The sequence below is a fragment of the Caretta caretta genome, chromosome 5 (assembly GCF_965140235.1).
Source record: "Caretta caretta isolate rCarCar2 chromosome 5, rCarCar1.hap1, whole genome shotgun sequence".
Classification (NCBI taxonomy): domain Eukaryota; kingdom Metazoa; phylum Chordata; order Testudines; family Cheloniidae; genus Caretta; species Caretta caretta.
Window position 1 is genome coordinate 122,108,485 of NC_134210.1, and position 13,192 is coordinate 122,121,676.

The 13,192-nt window shown below is 37.7% G+C and overlaps 1 protein-coding gene across 2 annotated transcripts in view; it reads right to left on the bottom strand.

The window, feature by feature from the left end:
• Window positions 1-5,880: 5,880 nt before the first annotated feature.
• PTBP3 (polypyrimidine tract binding protein 3) overlaps window positions 5,881-13,192 on the bottom strand; it is a 120,762-nt gene continuing 113,450 nt past the window's right edge. For both annotated transcript variants that reach the window (XM_048849677.2, XM_048849678.2), the window contains 2 exons: window positions 12,613-12,690; window positions 5,881-11,770 (listed from right to left, as the gene is read on the bottom strand). In XM_048849677.2, the coding sequence (XP_048705634.1) occupies window positions 11,638-11,770; window positions 12,613-12,690 (211 nt within the window). In that variant the 3' untranslated portion in view covers window positions 5,881-11,637. The remainder of the gene's footprint in view (window positions 11,771-12,612; window positions 12,691-13,192) is intronic.

Below are 13,192 nucleotides of genomic sequence, written 5' to 3' on the forward strand. Positions count from 1 at the left end.
AGATCTCAGCAAAAAAAGTTTTAAAACTGTTCCTGTGTCATGGAAGTTTTGTGCACACCCAAGAAGATAAATGTACTTACCCATAAGTGGAGTTCTCCAAATATTTTGCTTCTACGGAGACACACTGTAGAAGAGAGGCACCTTGCTTTCTGAGCTGTATCACTTTTTGAATAGCAAATTCATTGGGGAACACCACACATGCTACTCTCACTAGAAGTTGGAATATAAGACTTTTGTCTAAATGTTCCTCAGTTCCTCTTCCTCACAAGTGAGGTAAGATGGGCAGAAGATAAAAATAGCAGTTGGGAGGGTTAGTTTGGAACTGTAGACAACATATTTGGAAAATTATTTTTTACTGGTAAATAAACCTTTGAAATGACCTCTGCAGATCCGTAGTAACAAGCAGGGTCTATCCTCAACAGGGGAGCAGAGGAAGACTAATTCAAGAGACTGAAGCACTGTTCTCGTGTTCAGAGTCCTTTCAGAATGAAGAGATTAATACTTCATAAAAGTGTGAATTGAATTCCAAGTGGTAGGTTTTCAGATTTCAGCCAGAAACACGATGAAGGCAGGTCATGCACTGAAGCTGCAATTCACCCTTCTGGTACTGAAACCCTGGCTAAATCCCGTTAGTCTGCTGAAATGGCATTCTATTCTCTCAGAGCTACCTGGGAACATATTGGTTCCATTATCCTCAGATGATGGACCATGAAAAGGGAGGTTCTTCCCATTAGCTAACTCTTCTACTGTCTAGACACCAGATGAATCTATTCTGTACCACAGCAAGCCCAAGCCCAATATACATAGAATATAATCAACTTAGGCATGCTTTACCACAAAGTGCAGACCTAGAGAGGTTACCATCATAAGGCTTAGGGAGCTTTGAACCTGTGGAACCCTAATAGATAAGGCGTTACTCATCAAGCATGTCTACATTTTCAAATAAAAAAAACCACATACATTTGACCAGAACTGGCTTCATCAGACTAAACTCTGTGTGTATAGCTACACTGCAAACGAAGCTGTGATTGTAGCATAGGTAGGCGAACCCATACTAGCTTTAATTGACCTAGCACGGCTAACAGTAGCAGTGAAGTCATGGTGGCACAAGCTAGCAACCAGAGTACAAGCCTGCTGAGATTCCTGGGTGCATACTCAGTTTGTTAGCCTGTGCTGAAGCCCATGCCACCATGTCTACACTAGCATCGCCACATGTGCTAGCCACATTAAAGCTAGCACAAATACGCCTGTGTGCGCTAGCTAGACTAAAGGTAGTCTTGGAAGGATTAGATTTTTATTGGTAAATGTTGGTAAACGTCCATTTCACTATACACGCACAAAACAGATTAAAAAATATTTCCATCAAGGACGACAGAAATTTAGACAGGCAAAGAAAAACGCGGCTTGAAAACGTACAAGTTGATTTAAGGATATTGACTGTGTATATCTTGACACGGGACGTTGACAATTTGTATTTTAATGGTGATAAAGCTTTAACTTTCTGAATCTCAACATTTCAAGGTAATTAAATAATTGACACTCCCATAATTTTACCCAGTTGTGAAATTTAAACAGATAAAATACAAAACATGCTTCAAAGCAAACACTGATCGCTGTCAAAATTATTTTAAAAAAATCATCAAATTCTGCCAAGCCTAACTAAACCAGCTCGGGTTTGCCTACTCCTGCTATCATCACACCTTCACTTGCAGCGCAGACAAGCTCCTAAGGGCAGGGATTTTTTGTGCGTGCACGCAGGTGCAGTGAAGCCTCAATCTTGATTGGGGCCTGTGGATGTTGCATTATGTATCATAAAGTACTTCCAATCTTTACTTCCCCAGTTCTTGTAGATAATTCAGGGTTTAATGAGAAACAGAAGCTATTTTACAATTTACTTTCACCATCAGACTCAATTCAGTGGCTCTAATAAACGTACACATACAACAATGGAGCAGGGTATTGTCTCAGACGCTGGTTTTTAACTTGTCTGATCACAGAACAGGTCAGAAGCAAAGAAGGGCACATTCATTACCACACATGCCTTACAAACCAGTAACAATGGGGAAAGAAATACAGAAAGCCATTGCCCAATTATGACAGTGCCCACAGAAGACAGATCTCCCTCCTAGGATGGGGTGGGTCCCTTAGTATTCTAATTTCCTTTTAGAAACCCTTACTTTACATTTACTGCCCTCCTTGGCCCAATTCAGCCAGTGCTGCCTTTCACCAATGAAAGCTTTGTAATGGAAGGAAACCATTACAATACTAAGAGAAACAAGGATTTATTTATTTGGTCCCACAGCAGCTATATAAGCAGAGCCTGTACCCATGAATTTAACACTGACTATTAAATCCTTAAACCAACTGCCCCACCAAATATTCTGCTGCATGGGCAATACCCCTCCCCACTCTATGTCCTGTCCCAATTCCAACTCAGGTAAATTACAAATCTGCTGATCTAAATTCCTCCCTCAATTTCAGCGGGATATAGTATTCAATTCCTGTCCTCTGTCCCGACCAGGTCCATAACATTGCTCTGCACTGTTAAATTGGCCTGGTGCAGCTGTGGTGGACGAGTGCTTTAAGCTGGGGCTGGGGAACGTAACAATTGCTTCGTAGGATGTTGAAGAGGCTGGCTCTTATGCAAAGCTCTCAAATACTAACAGAATAAACCACAAATTAGTCTAATGATTAGGAGCTGACATAGGGGCTGTGAAAGTCTTGCTGATGTGGTGCAGGCTACACTGTCCTCATTGGAAGATCTTGATTTGATTGGGAAGAATGGACTTCAGCAAGTTTACCCACCCCACTGCATTGTACTGCACACTCTCAAAACTCCATCCACTGCAGTAGCTCCTACAGCATATAGTTATCTGAAACATTCCGATAAATAACTCTGATAAAGGTCTTCAGCGATGAGGCACTCGGGGCTTGAAGGCACATCAGGAGAAGAACAGTCCAAAAGCTCTAGCTACAACTAATGAATTTGTATGCAAAAGATCCTTCCAACACTTGAGTAGCTGCAAATGTTCACAATAGTTTAATAGTCATACACTATTTATGTTTGAAAGTAAAGATGAGTTACATGTTATAATAAGAAGAGTTACATGAGATTAGTTAAGTCTACCTTCTGGTGAAGAAGCATTTCACTCCAGGGAAGTGCAATACACCCCTAGAAACTTCTAGGTGAAAATCTGGACATTTCTCAGAGGGAGTTGCTAGGTAATGGTTTTAACGAGAGCTGGGGAGGTGTGCACAGGATGTCTGGCAGCTTGGGGAAGGGACAGAAAAGAGGCTGCTCACTCCTCTTGTTTACTTTAGCCTTCTCTCTCTCCTTCCACGCTGCTCTCACTCCTACTCTTTTCCACACTTGTTTATTCCATTACATAAACTTTCATGCCTTGATTCCCCATCCCAGTGCTCACCTCTGGTGTGTAGAAAGTGGCTTGTACCCACACTTCTGGTGCTCAGCCTGGGTCAGTAGCTGCCTGTATATGGTGGTGCAATTGAGCTACCGGTAGGCTTGCCACATGGAGCACAGCTCAGTCTCCAACTCCTCGTAGATCTGTGTTGGAGAGGGGTGGTAACTAAGGGTGGTGCTCGCCGGGGAACTTTGTAGAGAGCAGTGCAGTAACGTTACATTATGACAATCCTGGGGGTGGTCCCTGAGGCACACATGTTCACACACCAGCTGGTAAGCGTATAAGCAGTGACTGCCCAGTTTACTGTTATTTACAAAACCCACTGAAAATCACAGTGATACCAAGGACAGGCTTTCTGGTTTATCAGCAGGGATATTCCTGATTTTCAGGAACACATGGCTACCCTATAACTTAGGGAAAGAAAGTGTACTATTCCTTTCTGTGACTATATTGTGGGAAGTGCAATCATGATGGGAGTGCTATCTTGGTGGACAAGGATCAAGGGTTTTTGAGGGGGGAGTAGGAATGGTAGCAGAATGTCTTGCAGCCCTAGTAAAAAACGTGAAGGCTGGCTGCTAGTCCTCCAAAATCAGTACTTTTTCCGAAGGGCTCATGACTGTAGCATCTAAGGGCTGCGTACAAAATTAAGAGTTACATGAGATTCGTTAAGTCTACCCACTGGTCAAGAAGCATTTTACTTTAGAAACGCAACACACCTCAAGCTGAATTAGTTAGATTATTGTCACCCTGGGGGATAGCTTACAATGTATCAGGAATCACTGTTAGAGAGCTGTAGCTCACGAAAGCTTACGCTCAAATAAATTTGTTAGTATCCAAGGTGCCACAAGTCCTCCTTTTCTGTTAGGATTACTTACATTAGACATCACTATTACTGCCATATGTCCTCTTAGCAGGAGATGTCTGATATTTGTAGTGGTATTTTAGTGACACTTTATAATTGATTTAAAATTAGACGACTACACTTGCTTGCTTAGACTCAGTGGTTAAAACAGACAAACAGGCTGAGCACTCACCAGACTAGACAAGTATTCCTTTTAGTACAGAAAAGGGAAATGCACTCCCCTAGACTTCCCCTTACTTTGGTGTCTACCTAAACTCATGCCCGATAACCAATGTGTAATTTAAGGCTTGTCCACATAGGGAAAAAGTCCAGAATAGCTAGCTTGGAATAGCAATTGCTGAATAGCTATTTTGCACTAATACCCTATTTAGACACTTATTCTGCACTAAGAGTGGCTTTTTTAATGGTTAAGGATTAACAAACTGCACAAAGCCCCTTTTAGTGTGTAATAAGAGTGTCCATGTGGGAAGTTATTTCACAATAGCTTTTGTGCTTTGAGTTCACACCCTACCTCTTTTACACTAACTTCCCTGTGTAGACAAACCCTTACACATCATCTCTGAATTCAGCCTGTGTCAGAGTGAGTCTAATGCAAGCGTAACACACACTGAGGGGCTAGCAGGGAAGAGCACAGTGAGAAAAGGAACTAACAGGAGGATTTAGAAAGGAATAAGTTAAAGCAGGCCACCTAATACAATACCTAAAGTTACACAGTTTGGAACCTTGCCATGTAAGTTACACCAACATGGTCACTCTTATCACTAAGTGCGTGAAAGTAGGTATAAGGGAGTCCAAGGCCTGGTCTACCCTTAACAGTTAGGTCGGCATAGCTACAGCCCCTAAGGGTGTAAAAAATTCACACCCCTGAGAGCTGTTGCTATGCTGACCTAACCCCAGGTGAAGATATGTCTAGGTCAATGGAAGAATGCTTCCACTGATGCGGCTACCACCACTGGCAGATGTCGAGATCAACGACGAAAAAACCCTTTCTGTTGGTGTAGGAAACATCTACACTATGCTACACTACCTTTGCCACTTCGTGCCTATTGCTTAGACATGGCCCATGACACCACCAAGCATTTCCCTCAAGGTGCCCTTAGGGTTGATTTTCTCTCTCTCTCTCCTATAATGAAGCAGCCCCCAAATACAACACCCATTCTGAGTTACAACGTGCTTTTCCAGTCTATTGGAAACAGGGTGCTTCACCCCTCTTCTGTGTAAATGTCACAATGTTCCCACAGAATAAGTATACCCTCTTTGAAAACACGCACTGATCCTATTAAATACTTTTTAAATAAACAGGTTAAGTTCAGATGGCCAAAATAGGCTATGGAAAAAAAGAAAAAAAAATGAAAATAAGACATTAGCTTTACAATTAAAAGACAAGGGGAAATCCAAAGCAATAGACAAGAACGCAGAAAAATTTAAGAGAGCACAGATGTAATGACATTTATTAAAAGGCATGCTACAACAACTAGAGTTGTTAGGAAAAGAGTTAAGTATAGATACTCAAGTAATAATCAGCAAATACACAAACTTAAAAGAAATGGAATATACTGTATGTACACAAGTTCAAATTAACCATGCACTACGCAGTTAGAAAATAGGTTTTTTAATATTTCATCTTCTTTGCATTTATAACATAAGTCATCTCAACAGACATGGAATCCTTTCCCTCCAATGCCACAAGCTGCTTTACAAATGAAAGCTGGTACTTTTGCATATCAAAATATACAAGACAATTGATGTTTATATAAAAACCATTTTATACTTTAACTTGTTCCCAAAAACCTTTTTTGCCAGGTAAAAAAAGTTGTTACAAATATTTACAGCATTTTCTTCTGTTAGATGAACATTCTTACAAGCTGAAAAAGGGACCTTTTTGAACAGATTGTGTAAAATGAGCGAATGTCAGTGACTCCGAGCTATTTTTTCTTGAATACAGTACTAAAAATAGTCCATTAACCACTTGCCTTATCTCACACCGTTTGGTTCACATTAAAATCCCATTTTCCACTAAGTGGTCCATTCACCAATAGTAGATTCAAATAAAAGGTCACTTTGCACTGGGTCTTGTTTCAGAGAGGAGCTTGAGAGAAAAGACAAGTTTTCACAAAATGTCTCAGTAAAACCAGAACAGACAGTCTTTGGTCAGAGCAATGAGGTGACATTCTGATGCAAGAATTTGCTTGGTCAGCAACTTTTATGACTTGTGCTGCTGTGGGTCTGGGATGAACTTCTGCAGAAACTGAGTAACATGCCAAAAAGAATTTGAATGTGGTTAAAAAGACTAATCATAAATATGTAGGTGATTAGACTTCCACTAGTACCACACCATGCAGAGATCCAAGAACTGAAAAACTGTTTGCGGTGCTGATATTAGCTTGCTAAGGTACAAACTTTCCTTCACCTATGCTATTATCAAGGGCTTTCAGCTACACAAGCATCCCCATTTCTCAGAGACTTCCCCAGGTACAAGCTGTCATCACCACCACAAGCAGATTTTTGGATTCCTGAAAACTGCAGTACAATAAATATTGCAATGGTAAAGGCAGAGGGATAACTGAAACCTTATTGAAACAGTTGCAATTAATTGCATGTATGGACAATCAGTGGGACAACATTCATTTTTAACTATATAAATACACATTTTCCTGAAAACAAGAGTATTGATTCCACTTAAGACTGAAATAGATAAGAAAAAAAAAAACTTCAATTAAGACTACTGAAGGCACATAAACTTTGGTCCCATTTTGGTTTTTTCCTCCGTAAAACCTGAAATTAAGAATTTTGGAAATTTTCAATTATTCTGAAATAATTCACAATTCCTAATGGTTACAATTTGCTCTGAAAAAAGATTGAGAACAGTCTTGTATATAACACACAGATCTTTAAACTACAATAGGAGTTAAAGTTCATTTAAAGAAAAAGCCCTGTGCAATCTCAAATGCTTTGTTTCAGCACAATAGTAAAATATTTTAAGTCTGGCAGTTTTGCTCTTGTTAACAACAGACCAAGACAAAAGGTAAAGGCAAACAAAAATGGCTTTAAATGCAGTTGCACTTTCTTTCTTTCTAGTTTAAAAAAACAGCAGTACATGTTAGTAGGAATACTAGAAGATAAAATAGCAAGTCTCAGAGACTCTTAGAAGAAAGGTCCACACTTCCTTCTGCCTAATTAAATGTGTAGCAGAGGGAATGGACTTACTGATCATACAAGCTCCAAAGTGGTATACCTTTTCCAGCTGCAGCAAGTATTTACTTCTGCATACAAACAGATGTTTTCAATCTGAAGAACAGGAAATGCCAGGTAGGAAACTCTTCTAAGAAGGTGACCTTTTTCAACATGTAGGCAAAGAATGGGTCTCAGTGTAACCGTGCACAAGGAATAGTGCTACTGAGGGGGCAAACGTACAAGATGAAGTCAAATTAAGAAAAAGCATACAAATTTAAAAAGTTTAAAAGTTTCAGAAGTTTCTGTGAGGTTCAGCTAATTTACAAAATATGTGGACTGGCAGAAAACATGCTCTCAGCATCTCGGAGCATAACACCACTGGCGGAGAAGTTCTGTTCTGGTTAGTCCCTGCAGTATGGCCTTCACTTATTAAAATTTCTTTGTGCTTAAGCCAAAATGGAAAAACAAAATTCTGCATCTGAACGTTTTTGGTACTTGTATTCAGGATCTGGCCAATAAAAATAAATTTGAATATTCTGCATTACAATTTTGGGATTTAAATTAACTTGTAATGAAGAGTCTATATTTTAAAGATCACAATCTCTCATAAGCCTTGATCATGCAAGGAACTCTGCATCTATGCAAGCGGTCTCCCTACACAGAGCTACTTAGGGTGCGAACCTTTCAGGATTGTCCTGGAGTCTCCAGGAATTCAACATTAATCTTTAATTAAAAAGTATATCATGTGATGAAACCTCCAGGAATACGTCCAACCAAAATTGGCAACCTTAGAGCTGCTCCTTGTCAAATTAAGGATTTAGCTGTGTAGGTATATTTCTCCATTTTGGCCTGATCTCTCCCTAAAGAAATATCTTACTAAGTGAGGGACTATTTTTGTTTATTTTGAAATATACAAGGAAACAAATTGTATTTGATAGAGCTTTAACCAGAACTCTCAATTTAAAAGCAAATTAAAATGTACTGCTATTTTTGAAATCTGTGATATGTCTGCACCTCATGTAAAAGAGTCCTCCCACAGAGACATAATCCTTAACAAGTACACAAACCTAAAAATAAGTTGGTAGGGATAACACACTACAGATCAATAGCAAAAATGAACTACTGAAAATATAGGATAAATGTATGACAAAACAAAAGCACACAGAAGATTAGAAATATCCACCCCCCCCAGATTTTTTCTTTTAAACAAACAAAACATCAGAAATCTGTGCCAACATATAAGCTGTAGGCCTCTACAATTCAAACTGCAAATAGTCCAGAACTGACTTTAGCCATATACTAAGCATAGCTACATTTTTAAAGTCAACAAATCAAACATGTTCTTCCATTTTTAATACCACACCAAAAATCCCTCATCTTTTCAGATTAGTTCAAGCATTCTCACCTTCTGTTATAGGGTCAATAAATTAAAATGCATGTCATGTGCGTATTTGTATACACACACAGCATATTATACACAGTATACTCACGCACGCCACTCAATATTATACATGCCAATACTAATACTCAAACTTAAAAGGTTGCTTTTCCTGGCTTCAATTACATTCATCTCCAGTATAATTCCTTTCCCTTGTAGCAGCAATTCTTTATAAAAAACAAAAACAAAAAACCCCCCAGTGTTGGCCAAGTTACATGGGCAATGTTTTAATAAATTATGCAGATGTCATCAACAAATGCAGTAAGGAGGCATATTCATTATGGCCCCAAATCAGCAAGGCACACATGCCTGAAAGCCCTATGAATAGTCCCACTGACATCAGTGAAACTACTTGTGATGTAAGATGTGTTAAATACCTTGCTGAAGAAGTGCCTATCGGCAAATGAAGGGTGCTAGATTCTACTAGAAAAATCAACCTAATGAAGTGTTTTATTTTAAGATAATGTTGTGGAACAAAGGAATCCCACACATTTTTGTGAATTATGAAGAAACTGGCTTGAAGTTTTCCCACGTGGGATCAATTACTTGAAGGTGGCAAGAGATATGATCACAAATGCCAAAAATTACCCTTCATACTTCTCCCTTGTCTCTTTAAATCTTTCAGTAATAAATATATTTGACGACATTTACTCATATTGTGCACACCTCCTATGCAATATACACATCTATCTAGATAGACATACCTGCTGTCAAAGAATGTTTATATCTTAGAATAAAATGTATAGAGTTTTGCCAGCTTCATCATTCTGATCAGACTACTGTACTACATAAAAAGCTATATAACTTAGGAAGCCAAGTCAATACCCTGTTCCTTATCCTATTATTCAACAGAAATTTTTGAAACATAATGTATCTAACTTCTGTGTCAGGATGGTTACTCAGTTTTTGCTACAGAGACCACCCCTGCCTGTAAGTGTGGATCTATAAATTTTCAGAATTGTCCTTGTCTGACAATCCTCAACTGGGTTAGGGAAAGAAAATATAGATTTAATGAAAAACCAAGATGAATGAGTGCCACAGACCATTACAGCAGAAAAACTTTACATCTTTTCTACTTTCATAGCAGTTACAAAAACAGAAATAAACAACCATTTATGTTTGAGAGAAATCTCTTTAAAAACTCGATCAAATTTCTGCGGACATAAATATCCTTTTTAGAAGTTCTTTTTATAAAAAACTTAACATTGTGTAATACAATCACAGAAATAACTTTAAAATTTATACCTACATTCAACAAAAATAATAAGAATTGCATCTCAACTTGCTCTCCAAACAGAAGTGGACATTCAGTATTGAAGTAATGATATTTATGAAGAAAAGCAAGTCAACCTTTTAGTACTGTAAACTCAGTACTGAGGGGAAAAAAGGAATCCTGAGACGAAATATTATGAAACATTAGATAAGATCCAGAAACTGGAATTAATTTTTTACAGCCAAATATTGGTGTCAGCCAACTGTAACCAGGTAAATTTGAAGAGGCCTACAGGATGTGCACTAAGTGATCCTCCTTCCCACCTCCCCATCTCTACGCCAAAGCACCAAAAATTTGAATTCAGACTATTACTTATTGAAAAAACATTTTAAAAATCACAACGAAAACACTTAAAAACTAATAGACCAAGAAAAAAAATCTCTCACCAAGCCCACAATACAGTTTTCAAGATACTTTAGATAAAACTCTAAGCTATTGTATCATAAGCACATAATAAGGCACGTAATAAGAAATTAAGTAAATACACAGTAATTCTGATTTAAGTATTAGAGATTATAGTGGTACAAAAAACCCTTGAGGTTAATTTATTTTATTTTCTAAAGACAACCTTACCAAAAATAACTCTTTAAAAATTTGTCAAACCATATGATAGACCTGAATATTTTCCTTAAGACTGTAAACATTTTTTTCTGAAAAGAAATGTTAAAAACTGTTTGAAATCAGGACTATTTTCTCCTTTCAATTGCTCCAAAGTCATATTACACATCATTTCATAGTAAAAAATCCCATAATCTGAAGCTTTCATTCCATAATTCTATACCTAGCTACAAGTGTCAATGATACCACATTTCAAAAGATCTCACTTATTTTGATTTTACTTTACTCCAGGGAGAGACAAGGCACTGCCTTTCCTCCAATAATTTCACCCCCACAAACAGTCGCAGATTTTAAAAAAATGCATAAGCTATTCAGAAATATCAGCCAAAATATGGATCTACCATTCAATAAAAATAAATATTGTTTAATAGATATTCATTGTATAAGCTTGCTTTTCAATGAGAAACTCAAGCACTCTTTCACATTCAAATTAGTGTTTAATCCGTAGAGGTGTAGATTTAGTATTTAATCTGAAGCATTCTTTGAATGGTATATTTTAAAGAGGTTTGGAAATGTTGTGTAAGGCTAATTTGGAACAAAAACTAAAAGAGTGTTCCTGAAATATAATTCAAAAGGAGGGAATTTGACTATAAATATTGTTGTTAAAGATTAATTCCATAGAAGAAACTGTTTCTGGAGGAATATTAAACCTATGACCACATTACTGGCAGAAAACAAATGGAAAGATCATCCCTTGATTCTTTACTGTGTACACGAATACACATGAACATCAAACTCAGCATGAGTTTCATTTTTTAAGAGGCAAGAGTTGGTCTTAGCTGTTTCAGTCTCTGTCTGAAGGTTTTACTGAAACTGTGGTGCAGTCTTAATAGGAAAGTTCACAGAAAAGTCAGATTGTAGATTTGGAGAAAGAAACTCTGAGGTGATGGTTTTCCCCAAGGTCATGATTATGAAGCTCAATGAGAGCCTGGATTGCTTCTTCCACCGTGCCCAGCTGGATGAGAGCCATTTTGCGATCTTTCCTGAAGTTCAACAGAAGAACAAAATTAATTCTAACCAATTCCCGATTACACCAAATACCTCCCAAAAATTATGACAGAGTTTTTCAGCCACTGTATTATCTGCTGAGATTTTTGTATAATAAAAGAATCAGAACAAGAGATGTATCTACTAAAACAAAAATAGAAGCAGAAATATATAAATCTTCAAGCAGATGGCCTGCTGTGGTCTCACTTCGTTCCAGGATCCTGTTGCATATCAAAAGCTAAAAAGGATAGATATATATGGCTGGAAGGCCTCTAAGGAGAGTTTAAGTGTTGGCCATTCAAAAGGAACCATTCTTGCCTATGACTCGGTATTCAACCAATGCCCAAAAATAGTGCTACAGGACACTGTACTGCTGCAACTGACATCTTTCAGATGAGATTTTAGACCCCATAGCTCTTTAAAATGAACAGGAGAGTTATTTCTAGTGCTCTGTCTAAATTTGAACTTGGGCATCTACATCCTGTCATGAAAAAGTCCCATGCAATACTAATTGGATACTATATTATACTTCATTTCTTGTCAGTACTGTACAGTGTTAGTATCCACAGTTTAACAAAGCCCTGGCTGGGATGATTTAGTTGGGATTGGTCCTGCTTTGAGCAAGGGGTTGGATTAGAGGACCTCCTGAGGTCTCTTCCAACCCTAATCATCTATGATTTAACAGTTTGCTAAAACTCCCTGCAAAGGTAGTTATATCTTTGTCCATAAAATTTCTTCACATACACAGTTTCTATACATAAAAACAGTTCACTATCCTTCAGGATTAAAGTTTCTATAATAAAATTATTACATGCTCTAATCTGTTCTGATAACTTACTGGAAGAATTTGAAGGCTTTCACAGTACATCCAGTATCTGCAAAAAGGTTCTTCAGGTCATCAACAGTAACTGAAGGTCTAAAACAAAAAAATGCTCAAATTAATTATAATCCTGTTATAGATTTTATACTCTCTGTTCTTTTGAACTTTAATTTCAGGCTTCCTATGTAAAGTCTGAGGTCCAAATTTTACTTTGATCAACTTAAGTCAGTACAACTCTGTCCCCATGCGTCTAGACTTTTATATTGTGACTTAACATTTCAGTATTCTACAAATTCCCAAGACAACACTCAGGCTTTCCCCACTCATTATTGCACAGAATTCATTCAGAACTAATTTCTAATCCAAGAAAAATCTATTTTAGAATTATACTTAAGCTGATTTGGACATTTTTACTTTTCAAAGTACGTTGTTTTATTTAAAATGTGGTCCTGTGAATATAGTTTTGGTAAGGCTTCCCCCACCCACCTCCCTTTTTGAAACAAACAGTGTTCCTTTAAGGTATTGTTATGTACAACCATAGCTGCAGTGTTAAGGAAACTTGTCTGAGACTTGACCGTATTTTATTTTTGCCATTTCA